Below are 14,345 nucleotides of genomic sequence, written 5' to 3'. Positions count from 1 at the left end.
AAAATACAGTAGAGTCTCACTTATCCAACATAAACGAGCCAGCAGAACGTTGGATAAGTGAATATGTTGGATAATAAGGAGGGATTAAGGAAAAGCCTATTAAAAATCAAATTAGATTATGATTTTACAAATTAAGCACCAAAACATCATGTTAAACAACAAATTTGACAGAAAAAGTAGTTCAATACGCAGTAATGTTATGTTGTAATTACTGTATTTACGAATTTAGCACCAAAATATCACGATATATTGAAAACATTGACTACAAAAATCCAGAACGTTGGATAAGCGAGACTCTACTGTAGTTCCATTATAGTTTTGTAGTGTTATTCTGCTCCAGTCTTGGTCTACACATGTTTGTTTCTCTGCATGAAAGACGTATAATGTACATGTGTATGGAACCTTCTGCTAGCAAAGATGGGCCTGCAGTGGAGGAACAACAAGCAAGTCTGGCTGGGATTACAAGCACAGATTGGGTGACATAGATTATTTAGATATAGGTGAAGAATAGTCAGAAAGCAAGAATGAGGAGGGCCAGGTCTTAGGGAAGAGACAACATATTCCAACAAAGGCTGGAAGTGTTTGTCACTCACAACTGCTACCCTCTCCAGTGCCCTTGGGGCTCCTTCACAGGACACTGTATCAGGCTCCTGTCCTCCAATCAGTCTCCATGTGGTAACTTAAACCAGTCTTTTCCAACTCTTGTATCTTCCAGAAGTATTAGATTACACCTCCCATCATCCCAAACCTGGTGGCTGCAGATTAAGAGAGTGATAGTCTAACACAGGCATGGGAAAACTTCGGTTCTCCAGATGTGTTGGACTTCAACTCTCACAATTCCTAACACCTGGAGGGCTAAAATTTTCCCTTGCCTGGTTCAACACATCTGGAGAGCATTAGCATGAGAAAGGGGTTGGCTGGCCTAGACTTTAACAACGGCCTCTTTGCACATTTGAGAACCTTACATCAACAAATGTAGACATCAACTTGTTTTAGATGTTAAAATAAATAGTTGTAGGTCTGGACATAAATAGGTTCTTGGAGGTGCCTACATTGTCTACACAAAATTAATTTCCAGACACAAGACAATGATGCGGCAGCTAAAAAAGCCAATGGGATTTTGGCCTGCATCAATAGGGGAATAACGTCTAGATCCAGGGAAGTCATGCTCCCCCTCTATTCTGCCTTGGTCAGACCACACCTGGAATACTGTGTCCAGTTTTGGGCACCGCAGATGAAGGGAGATGCTGACAAGCTGGAAAGCGTCCAGAGGAGGGCAACTAAAATGATTAAGGGTCTGGAGAACAAGCCCTATGAGGAGAGGCTTAAAGAGCTGGGCATGTTTAGCCTGCAGAAGAGAAGGCTGAGAGGAGACATGATAGCCATGTACAAATATGTGAGGGGAAGTCATAGGGAGGAGGGAGCAAGCTTATTTTCTGCTGCCCTGCAGACTAGGACACGGAACAATGGCTTCAAACTACAGGAAAGGAGATTCCACCTGAACATCAGGAAGAACTTCCTCACTGTGAGGGCTGTTCGGCAGTGGAACTCTCTCCCCCGGGCCGTGGTGGAGGCTCCTTCTTTGGAGGCTTTTAAGCAGAGGCTGGATGGCCATCTGTCGGGGGTGCTTTGAATGCGATTTCCTGCTTCTTAGCGGGGGGTTGGACTAGATGGCCCTTGAGGTCTCTTCCAACTCTACTATTCTATGATTCTATGCGCATTCACAAGTCAGTTTGAACAAGGGCAACATCCAGAGGAGCCTGACACCATCTTAAAACTCCTAGTATTTTCTTTGAGAAGAATCTATGAGATCCAAATCAAAGTCATATTAGTGAATTAGTATAAATATGAAAACTTTTCCATTAGTATTGCCTCTGTTTTTTTGTGATCAGAATAAAATGTCAGAACTAAAGTTGTGAAGGCATATCGTAGTGGGTAGGTAGCTGGGTAGCTTTGGCATGTTTACAAAAAAAGGATGGCACATATTAAGTACCATATGTACACATGTATTAGTTGGCTTTATGTTTAGATTGAGGCCAAGTGTTGAGGACAAAATTATTGATTTTGATATGAACCATGGAAAAGTTGAGGCACATTCTGTGGAGAGGGGAATGCACCAATGCTACCACATGGGTCCAGCCACCACTAGCCACTACCATACATATCATTTACCCACCTGCCATTCAAAATGCCTGAAGTAGAGCCATGGTGGAGAGAGCTGAGAGAGGTCAGTGCTTATTTTAGCTTCTACTGGGGTGAACTAAGCTCTCATCAGAGAAGGTGGTTCTTTTTTATGTATAAGAGTTAAGGTACCTAAGTCAACACAGTTTTTTTGGGGGGGGGGGGTTGATTTTCTGTCCAAAATGCATGAATATATATACGGCATACTGTATCTGATTAGAATTAACTAAGAAAAGGGATTCTTTTAACCAAAAGTTAAAAGACAAAGGTGGGAAAACCTATGAGAAAAAAACTGTGGTGGAACAAAGCATTATATCCATGTTTCCTAATCCAAAAAGGCAAAGACAGACAAACATGCATATACATATACAAACACATTTGCACTGCTAGTCAGGCACCAAAAATGGATTTTTATTGAGGTCTAGTAGGACCACCGTATATGGCTGTAAGGTTGTGTTACCTTACTGAATCATAAGTTGTGTAGGCTTTGTGCAATACATATAAGGTGTTCTTCAGCCATATTGCATATATATATTTGGCTGAGGTTATACTTAAAAATATACCTGTTTTGATTTACACGCAAATTCAGTTCAATAACAAACCTACAGAACCTATCTTGTTCGTCACTTGGAAACTGCCTATACCTTCTATGACCTGGTGAGACTCAATATCTGTTCGTAACTTGGGGACTGCCTATAATTGAGCAGAAATTATCCAGAATTTAATCATTTGGAAGCACAGTTGGTGTCTTGGGTTGTATTTTACATCTAGCTACTTTGTACCATTAGGGATTTAGATCCAGATCTATACACTGATGTATCACAAATCTGATTGACCTTGCTAGCAATGAACAGGCTAGCAATGTGTAGAAACTCAAGCATGTCGCTGTAGTGATTGTTTGGTTCTGATCAGGGGTCTTGTATATTCCATTCAGTCACTTCAGCCAATGGTATGGTGGGACCTTAGTATCTGCTGGGGTTTAGTTTCAATAATATCAATAATATATTCTGTAGAATGCATAAAGGTTATCACATCTTTGTTTTTTCCTCATTTCTTGTTGCTTTGCTGTAGTCATACATACATAAAGAATGTGATGGTCTACTTTTCTGTGGAACATGCTACAGATGGTTAACAGGGAGCCTATCTTTAATTTTTGACATGCCTGTTTGGTTACGTTTTTGCCAGGTAAAAACAACTGTACAAGGAGTCCTCACTGGTATCAATTATTTTTACCCATACGCTTGTCAGGTGTATGACATTTACCAGGCTTTTGCTTTCCAGTTTGCAGTCAGAGAACCAGTGTGGTGTTGTGCTATGACTATTTCATTAGGACTCAGAGGGCCCTTCCAGACAGGACCCATATCCTGGGCCCTGTTGAATTTTTACCTGAGGCCTCCAAACGACCCCCCAGGTAAAAGCGAAGTAAATCGAGACAAAGCAGGTAAATCCTGCTTTGTCCCAAATTATTTAGATACCCCATTAGATCTGGGCCTTCCTGAAAGGCCCGGGTATAATGGGGTATGGACCCTGTGGGGACTCACTCCTAGGTAGTTCAAGGACTACCCAGGGGTCCGACCTCACAGCCCACCTCTCCAACTCCCCCCCCAAAAAAAGTCTTTAAATAGAAAGGAAAACTTACCAGGTCACCATTGGGCCTCCCTGCAAGACGCCTGGAGCATACCAATAAGTTTTCCTTTATTTTTAAGGCATTTTGGAGGTGGGTTGGGTGGCCCAATGCCATCTTGAAAGTTTTTGGGATAGCATGAGGCCAGCCAATGGGCAAAGCCCGTTTTTCCCCCCCGGGGTATGGGGATTTAAGCCCGATTTGGAGTGGGTTTAACACACTTCTGGGAATTGCCCAGAAGGGGTGGATATCTACACTACCATATACACTTCCCCTGCAGAGTTCTTTCTTGAATGAAAACAAGGCACAAAGAATCCTTTTTTTTGTCTTTGTGAGGGTTAGATCCACAATAACTGCTTTCTTCATCAGGCTTCTGTACTTTTGCCTTTTAAGTGAGTTATTTTGCCTGTTTGTAGAATTTGTGTAAAACCAACATTTCTCATGGAAATTGACTGAAATAAAAATTAGCGTGGTTGTAGTTATTAGCAGAAAAACAAAAAGGTGTAGATAATTGCATTGTGTGAACCTGGCTGTGTATGTTCAGGATTAATGGAGCCTCCACCCTTCCTTCTGTGAAAATAAAACAATGACGTTCGTCCTTTCAACCAGGCAGATTGCTGGTATTATTATTAAAATAATATATTATACCTTTGGTCTCAGATAACAGATTATATCCCAGAAACCTTTTCTGAATACACACCCACAAGGACATGAAGCTGAAAGTACTTTTACACGTGCTCCCACTGCATTAATATATTAGCAATAGCAGATGTGCAAAAGTCAGGGTTTTTTTTTTTGTTTTATTGGGGTTTTTTTTGCAGCATGTGAAATCTGTCCATTGGAAGTATTCTCCTGAGCTGAAAGTTGTCAGAGTAAAAACTGACAAAAACTCCTGGACTTTAATGGCTGTGTCGGAGAGCAGGTACTTCTTTTTCCCTGTAGAAATGTCCTCATCTGAACCATCATTAAAGATATAGGAGCCCTGTCCTCTTTTCATCCTGACAACTCTAAAAAGGCCTGTATCCTCAGTCCATAATTTCAATTATTATTATTATTATTAAACTTTATTTGTACCCCGCTAGCATCTCCCGAAGGACTCGATGCGGCTTACAAAGGCCAAGGCCTCAACACACAATATAACAATACAAAACAAAAGGCAAATTAAAACAATTAAAACAGTATAAACAACAAGCAGTAAACAATACGCTAAAACACAATAAAACTGGGCCGGGCCAGAGTAATGGGTACAAGATTAAAAGTGCTGATGTGACAGGTGAAATATAAGGCTTATAGGGCAAGTGCAGGGTGCGATATGCAATCTAAGTTCTAATAAAGTGCTTATAGGACTTGGTATTGGAGATTTCCTATTAATCTGGGAAGGCACATTGGAACAGCCAGGTCTTCAAGTTCTTTCTGAAGACTGCCAATGTAGGGGCCTGTCTGAGATCCTTGGGGAGGGTGTTCCAGAGTCGGGGGGCCACCACAGAGAAGGCCCTGTCTCGTGTCCCCACCAACCGCGCTTGCGACGCAGGTGGGATCACGAGCAGGGCCTCTCCAGATGACCGAAGTGAACGCGTGGGTTCGTAGACGGAGATGCGGTCACGGAGGTAGGGTGGTCCCAAACCGTTCAGGGCTTTGTAGGTAAGCACCTGCACCTTAAATTGGGATTGGAAAATAAATGGCAGCCAGTGGAGCTCCTTGAACAGGAGGGTTGACCTCTCTCTCTCCCCAGTTAACATCCTGGCTGCCGCTCGTTGGACCAGTTGGAACTTCCGAGCCGTTTTCAAGGGCAGCCCCACGTAGAGCGCATTACAGTAGTCCAGTCTGGAGGTGACCAAGGCATGGACCACCCCGGCCAGATCAGCCTTCGCGAGGTACGGTCGCAGTTGGCGCACGAGTCTCAATTGTGCGAAGGCCCTCCCAGACACCGCCGACGCCTGAGCCTCAAGCGTAAGCGATGAATCCAAGAGGACTCCCAGACTGCGGACCTGTGGCTTCATGGGGAGTGTAACCCCGTCCAGCACAGGTTGCCACCCTATACCCCGGTCAGGATTACGATCGACCAGGAGGACCTCTGTCTTATTGGGATTGATCTTCAGCTCGTTCCTCCTCATCCAGATAGACACAGCGGCCAGGCACTCGTCCAGCACCCGAGAGGCCTCCTTGGAATTAGGTGGAAAGGAGTAATAGAGTTGTGCGTCATCTGCATAGAGGTGACACCCAACTCCAAAACTCCGGATGACCTCTCCCAGCGGTTTCATGTAGATGTTAAAGAGCATGGGAGACAGAATAGAGCCTTGCGGGACCCCACAGCTCAAAGGCCAGGGGTCCGAGCAGGCGTCTCCCAGCTTCACCATCTGGGATCGACCCTCCAGGAAGGATCGGAGCCACGACAAAACCGTGCCCCCGAGACCCATCCCAGAGAGTCGTCCCAGAAGGATACCATGATCGATGGTATCGAAAGCCGCTGAGATGTCCAAGAGAACCAACAGGGTCACACTCCCCCTGTCCAGCTCTCTACGGAGGTCATCCACCAAGGCGACCAAGGCTGTCTCGGTGCCGTGACCAGGCCTGAAACCAGACTGTGACTGATCTAGGTAGTTGATGTCACCTAGAAAGCCCTGGAGCTGGGAGGCAACCACCCGCTCCAGCACCTTACCCAAGAAAGGGAGGTTGGAGATTGGTCTGAAATTGTTCAGCACCGTGGAGTCAAGGGAAACCTTTTTAAGGAGTGGACGAACCACAGCTTGTTTCAGGTAAGATGGAAAAAACCCCTGCTCCAACGATGCATTAATGATCAACACAAACCAATCAACCAGCCCCTGCCTGGCTGATTTAATTAGCCAAGACGGGCAAGGGTCCAGAGCCGACGTGGTCGCCCTCACCGCCCCAAGGACCTCCACCATGGTCTCAGGAAGAACAAGCCTAAAAGAATCCCACAAAATTCACCATTGGATACCCTTTCATGGTTTACAATATGGGCTGTGGACAGACAGTCTTGGATCCTAGAAGGAATTAGGTGAAGATATTCACAAAACAAAATATTTCTATTTCATGGACAGCTCCTTATGCCTCTCGAAACAAAATACTATCTCCAAGTTTCATAGGAAACCTCCTGAACAAAGAAGATATGAGAGACCCAAAATTATGAAGCTAACTTCTTGGTTGGGATAGTTTTTCTTCTCTCAACAATCCAGTGGCATAGACCACATAGTCTAGGAAGAGGATAAGATCACTGGAAACATTCCTACTTTGAACTTAGAGTCAACGTCATTATCCTTAATACTAATTTGCCTGCTTGAAGATTAAGATCTGCTGTGGAGGAGCTGTTCTGTGTCCCACCAATGAGGCCAATATACTGGGAGAAGGCCTTCTCAGCTGTGGCACCCAACTGTGGACTGCTCTCCTTTTGGAGGCCCGATTAGTGCCAACAACCTTTATAATTGAAAACTTGACTGTTCACCAAAGCCATTAGGCCTCATTAATGCAACACCAAGACATTTTAAAATCTGTTTTAACCAATCGTGTTATTAAATGTTCTTCTCATTTATTTAAACTAACTTACTGTTTTTAGTCTGTTTCACCTGTTTTAATGCTATTGAGAGCCAACCTGAGACCCCCTTTTTATAGGGTGGGCTATACAAATTTGGAGAGCCAGTGTGATTAAGTGGTTTGAGAACTGAGCTGTGAAGACCAGGTTTCAAGTTCTCACTTGGCCATGGAAACCCACTGGCTGACCCTGGGAAAGTTACACTCTCTCATCCTCAGAGAAAGGCAAAAGCAAACTCTCACTCAACAAATTCTGCTAAGAAAAATGCATGATAGGTTTGCTTTAAGGTCACTTTAAGTCAGAAATGGCTTGAAGGTATGCAACAACTATAATAAATATGGTAGTCATGCTTTGCTTTACACATAGGAAACTGCCTTATGGTGAATGTTTGATCCATCTAACCAAGCTCCACTACCTCTTAACATAGACTTTTTAGCAAGAATTATTATTTGCAAACCCCAACTAAGCTTCTGCATGCAAGGCTTTGACTTTACTACTGATTTATAGTCTTCTTTGATCTTCCTAAATCCATGGAGGAATTGAAACTATGCTGTAAAATGGATTTGAGATCTTGCCTCTCTCTGATGCGATGATTTGCAGTCCTTTGCACAGATTGTTCCATATCTATATTGTTTTAAATAGCTAAAATCATGAAAAATAGGGCTACATGATGGCACAATCTTATAGCTATTGACAAGAAGTAAGTCTTGCTCAGTTAAACGTGACTATGGCCTTATTTGGTATGTAATTGTTTTGTAACAAAATCCTCAATGTCATTGCTCATTCATAGCAATATTATGTTGGCAATGAGCAGAATCTTTGAAATACCAGGTGCACAAAAGGCATGAATGGTCAATATCTATCCCCTCAGACTCCCAGCAGGTGTATGTTTTTCGTCATTAGATCAGTTCAAGAAAACTAACAACCTGTCCTTTGTAGAAATAAGAAATACAAATATTATTGCATATTTTCCACATTTTAAGTATCATCATATTTTGCTATGTCCCAGTTTATTTTTCTCCACAATGCTAATACATTATAATAGGATATTAATGATTATGATGTTGGTGAAAAATTATATGCAGAAACATGAACGATGCACAATGTTTCAACACAAGGAATCTTTTAATATCCTTTTAAAAATTGTAAGCTGAATAAAAAAGGAACTTATCTTGTCATTACAGTCTATATTCTTCAACTATGTGCATCCAGCAATCACATATATTGTTGATATAGTAACTCCTGCTTTCCTTGGGGAGATCTTCGAATCCATAATTAACTAGATTTTAATATATCTAGTGTGTGGATTGTTAAAAAATAGTCAACAAATAAAAAGGTACCATACAAAATATATATTTTTAAAAAAAACAGAACATAGCATGTACAAACAGAAGATGTGTGTGGCTAGTTTGATTAACTATTATGGCTGCTAAAATATTATATCAACTCTCAACCTGCAGAATAGCATTGGCCAACTCACCTGCCCTTCTTATAGACTTCATATATCTCTTTTCCTTGCCAGTGGGCTCTGCATTCTGTGGATAAAACGCATCCCCAAAACAGCAAGAAGATGCTACACTGCATTTTATGGACAGTCAACATCATATCCTCTGCTTTTATGTCCAGAAATAGTCCACAAAAGAAGAAGAAACCCAAAATGAAGATCCTTTTCCTCTTTTTAAGACATTATCGGGCTGTTCATTATTGAAAGGATGTTTACTCGTACGAAAAATCATCCCGCAGTATTTAATCTGGACAGTGGGGAAAGCAATTTCCACTAAACCTATAAATCCTTCTACGTCAGATGGCAGGGATTTTCTAACAGTGTAGAATTCATGAATCTGCACAGAACAATTATTCTTTTTGTTGTGATTGTTGTTGTTGTTGCTTGAAATGGGCTATTGTACAAATTGGTTTAAAGTGAAGCATTTCAGGTGTTGTAGAAAATAGCGTTTTGCATTTTCCTTCAGGAAATTGGCTCTAGAAAAGCTGACTGTGGCATCTTTTTCAATCGCCAGGAAAGCATTTGATACAGGACCTATCCAGGTGATTTTATATCAATTGTTTAATAGAGTACCATTCTGATGTAGACATTTTCTTTTATGATGCACTACTTTGTCTTTGTCCTTTTGGTCTCTGAGTGAAAGATACTGTTTTGATCCTCGGTTGCTTTGATTCTGCTGGCATATGAAGCCTGTTATTTCTACAGAAGAAACTGTTGAATCTTTAGCAAATGCTGTTGTCTTATGGATTCTGTTTCATTGCTATCTAGTTGGCTATGTATGAGGCCTGAGCAATGAAGAGAGAACTCAATAAAATGTGAAATATGGAGAAATTAGATATTTAATTATGCACTATCTTTTAATTTCACTCAAAATCTACTGGTCAACTGCTTGACCCTAATTAACCCTATAGCCAATCCTACCCATTAAGCAGGTACAGAAAAGATGTGGGTAGAGTTTTCTAGGTTATCTTTAATTTCCATCATTGGGTCAGTCTAAGCTATAAGCTTACCTGTCTGGACATATCTTCCCCTATGAACCACCTTGGAGATTTAAGATCGTCTGGGGAGGCCCTACTCTCGGTCACGCCTGCTTTGCAAGTGTGACTGGCAGGGATGAGAGACAGGGCCTTCTCAGTGGTGGCCCCTCGGCTGTGGAACTTCCTCCCTAGCGATATTAGAGCAGCCCCCTCCCTTCTGGCCTCCAGAAATAAAGTAAAAACCTGGCTCTGCGATCAAGCTTTCGAAGAATAGCGCAGTGCAATAATAATCCCACCAGGAGCTCAGCATTGACTGCAGACTGGGATTGGATTAAGGAAGGATTGTCCAGAGAGAAAGGGCCAAGTGAGAAGAGGATGCAATCTTACCAGAACCAGTACAATGGTAGGTAAACTGTTTGTTGTCATCAAGGAAGAGGAAAAAGGCTCAAAACTGCAATGCTTAAATCACTAGCCTTTAATTGATGGGTCATGTCATCATCCTTCTTGCCATATAAAGTGTATAGTTTTTTAAAAGTGAGAAATGGGTCCCACATTTACGACTGGGGTAAATATAAGTCCCCAGACTGTAAAGAGCTAAAACACATACTAGTTTAGAGGATTTTACCTGTATAGGTGGTGTAGTTTGCTTGTACTGGTGAGCTGTAAAATAATACTGAGAAAACAAAAAAATAAAATTTATATATGAGGAAATTGCAAGTGATTCACATTTGGAAAAAGTAGAGGAAACAACTTTTTGAACGTATCAATTAAAATGTTTGCTTCAGTAATATCAGAAGACAAAGTGGGAGAAGTGGAAAAACGGTGGGCAGGGAAGAGACAAAGATTGCTTAATTTTCTCACACTCCCTGTGTGGTAAACTTAATGGTATGTATGTATGTATGGAGGCTATATGGATTTGCAGCTATTGAATTTATAATTGTTGTTATGTGTCTTCCTGTCATTTCAACATGCATGACTTGCCCAGGGTCATTCAGTGAGTTTTTATGACCAAGTGAAAAAAAAGTGAAGAGCTGCGGTGGTGCAATGGGTTAAACCCTTGTGCCGACTGGACTGCTGACCGGAAGGTTGGGTTGCTGACCTGAAGGTTGCTGGTTTGAATCCATGAGATAGGGTGAGCTCTCATCTGTCAGCTCTAGCTTGTGGGGGACATGAGAGAAATCTCCCAGGCATCCCCCGGACAACGTCTCTGTAGACGGCCAATTCTCTCACACCGGAAGTGACTTGCAGTATATTCTCAAGTCGCTTCTGATACGATAAAAAAATGACCAAGTTAAGATTCAAACTCTCATTTCCAGAGTCAATGTCCAACACTCAATCTCATGATACCCTGACTCTCAATTATAATGATAGAAATTATATTCTAGAAAGCCAAAGGGCATTCAGTGCTGCTAATCCCAGGAATAATCTCAGTTCTTTCAGCCATGTGCTACATGCTTTTTTAACCATGCTCTTCAGTCTTTCCCTGTGCAGCTCTGTCTACCAGGGTATCAATGTTTAACACCTCTTCCATGATCATCCTTTTTTTGGTACAGGATGAACACTAGGGTGCTGTGTTACACATGAGTGAGAACACACCAAGGTTGATGGAGTGGTTGCCACTTACCTCACTCATCCAATAGTGTAGATGGTATCTATCTATCTGTCTGTCTGTCTGTCTGTCTGTCTGTCTGTCTGTCTGTCTGTCTATCACTAAAATGTCATCCCAACATGAAGCTATGTTATGCATAAGAAATTAGGAAACACAAGAACAACAAATAAGTCAGATTTTGAATACTTCTAGTAACTACCTAGATGGCCATATGTAGTTTCTTGGTGAAGTGACAGCTTCTATGATAGTGAGTGCATTTACACTGTAGCAGTTTGACACTACTTTACCTGCCATGGCTCAATGCAATGGGATCCTGGGAGTTGTAGTTTAGTGAGGCACCAGCACTCTTTGGCAGAAAAGGCTAAAGATCTTGTAAAACTACCATTCCCATAATGCCAGAGCATTGCACTGTGGCAGATAATGTGGCTTCAAACTACATTAATTCTACAGTATAGCTGCACCCATGGTGAGTCTGTTCCAGGCTTTGCTCTGAACTTTAAAGGAGCTGCCCAATGTGCTGAATTTTTTAAAAAAAATAGGATTCAGTACATGGAATAGATCCTTTAAAATACAGACTAAAATCCAGAATTGATTCAATGTCTTACTGATAAGGAAGATGGGAGTTTTTGCTGCTACTGCATCAACAACTGCTAATGTCTTCCCTGGTAAATCAAGGCATACAGAGACATAGCATGATATCTCATCCTATAATTGCCATGGGTCCATCTTATGAAATATTGGGATCTATGTTGTTGTTTATTTGTTCAGTTGTTTCCGACTCTTCGTGACCTCATGGACCAGCCCACGCCAAAGCTTTCTGTCACCAGTTGCTGCCCCCAGTTCCTTCAAGGTCAGGCCAGTCACTTCAAGGATACCATCCATCCATCTCGCCCTTGGTTAGCCTTCTCTTCCTTTTTCCTTCAATTTTCCCCAGCATCATTCTCTTCTCCAAGCTTTCCTGTCTTCTCATTATGTAGCCAAAGTACTTCATCTTTGCCTCTAATATCCTTCCCTCCAGTAAGCAGCCAGGCATTATTTCCTGGAGTATGGACTGGTTGGATCTTCTTGCGGTCCAAGGCACTCTCAGGATTTTCCTCCAGCACCAAAGTTTAAAAGCATCTATCTTCCTTCGCTCAGCCTTCCTTATGGTCCAGCTCTTGCATCCATAGGTTACTATGAGGAATACCATTGCTTTAACTATGCGGACTTTTGTTGCCAGTGAGATGTCTCTGCTCTTCACTATTTTATTGAAGCTGGCCATTGCTGTCCTTCCAAGAAGGAAACGTCTTCTGATTTCCTGGCTGCAGTCTGCATCTGCAATGATCTTCGCACCTAAAAATATAAAGTCTCCACATTTTCTTCGTCTATTTGCCAGTTATCAATCAGTTTGGTTGCCATAATCTTGTTTTTCTTGATGTTTAACTGCAACCCAGCTTTTGCACTTTCTTCTTTCACCTTGGTTAGAAGACTCCTCAGCTCCTCCTTGCTTTCAGCCATCAGAGTGCTATCATCTGCATATCTAAGGTTGTTAATGTTTATTCCTGAAATTTTATACAGATTTCTCAGGAGACAGACAAGGTGACTTGGTATCCCCATACCACCAAGAACATGTCATAGTTTATTATGATCCACACAGTCGAAGGCTTTAGAATAGTCAATAAAGCAGAAATAGATGGGTTTTTTTGAAACTCCCTAACTTCCTCCATTATCCAGCGGATATTGGCAATTTGGTCTCTCATTCCTCTACCTTTTCTAAAGCTTGTACATCTGGCAAAACTTGCTCCATGTATTGCTGGAGTCTGCCTTGCAAGATCTTGAGCATTACCTTACTGGCATATGAAATAAGTGCCACTGTACAGAAGTTTGAGCATTCTTTAGCATTTCCCTTTTTTGGTATGGGGGTATAAATTGATTTTTTCCAATCTGATGGCCATTATTGTGTTTTCCATATTTGCTGGCATATGGCATGCATCACCTTGACAGCATCATCTTTCAAAATTTTAAACAACTCAGCTGGGATCCCATCGTCTCCTGCTGCCTTGTTATTAGCAATGCTTCTTAAGGCCCATTCAACCTCACTCCTCAGGATGTCTGGTTCTAATTCACTCACCACACTGTCAAAACTATCCTCTATATTATTATCTTCTGTATATTCTTGCCACCTTTTCTTGATCTCTTTAGCTTCTGTTAGGTCCTTGCCATTTTGGGATCTATAGTTTGGTCCAAATCTTAGAATTATCTAGACCTGCAGTTTAGGTGAGTAGTCTATAATTTATAGAAACTCATCTGGCTCTTGATTAAAAATTCCATTGAGTACCCAAGTCAAATCAAGTCTGCAATTCCTTCCAAGGTTACATGGACACCCTATTCATTTCCCTGTTATCAGCCAAACCCACATAGCTACACTGCCCACTATAAAGAGAATGAGTCCTGTTATAGTTGGTTTCCATGACTGATGAGTCACCTTCAAGACTTTGAACAGAATACAAGGATATCTCAGAATAAGGTCAGTTTATGCATTCTGGTACAGCTAGGAGGTTATTGATATATTTACTATTGCATCTGGAACTGTTGTGATGGTTTAAAAAGGGTGTCATATACATAATTGCATTGTGATTTTATTGACTCTTGCAAAATACATGGCATATTTTAGGGCAGTCAGAATTATTATTATTATTATTATTATTATTATTATTATTATTATTATTATGATCAAGAAGAAAAAATCCAGTCTGCTATTAGATGCTGTAGGAATTCTACATTTTAGAGAACATGCCGTCCCAGAGATTCAACAGCCCCAGCCTCCTTAAACCAGAGGAAGAATAAACCATAAGCATAGTAAAGTTCATGTATGGCCTAAGCCTGAGTAAATCCCTAAATGGATTGCATACTGTGTAAGG

The 14,345-nt window shown here is 41.5% G+C and overlaps 1 protein-coding gene across 1 annotated transcript in view; it reads right to left on the bottom strand.

Moving 5' to 3' along the window:
- LOC100555515 (gamma-aminobutyric acid receptor subunit rho-1) overlaps positions 1–9,086 on the bottom strand; it is a 57,014-nt gene extending 47,928 nt beyond the window's left edge. Inside the window, exon 1 of the mRNA XM_003215527.4 lies at positions 8,836–9,086. Within this exon, the coding sequence (XP_003215575.3) occupies positions 8,836–8,960 (125 nt within the window). The 5' untranslated portion in view covers positions 8,961–9,086. The remainder of the gene's footprint in view (positions 1–8,835) is intronic.
- Between the last annotated feature and the right edge of the window lie 5,259 nt (positions 9,087–14,345).

Source organism: Anolis carolinensis, chromosome 1, assembly GCF_035594765.1.
Source record: "Anolis carolinensis isolate JA03-04 chromosome 1, rAnoCar3.1.pri, whole genome shotgun sequence".
In the NCBI taxonomy this organism is placed as follows: domain Eukaryota; kingdom Metazoa; phylum Chordata; class Lepidosauria; order Squamata; family Dactyloidae; genus Anolis; species Anolis carolinensis.
This window is presented reverse-complemented; position numbering and strand designations above follow the sequence as displayed.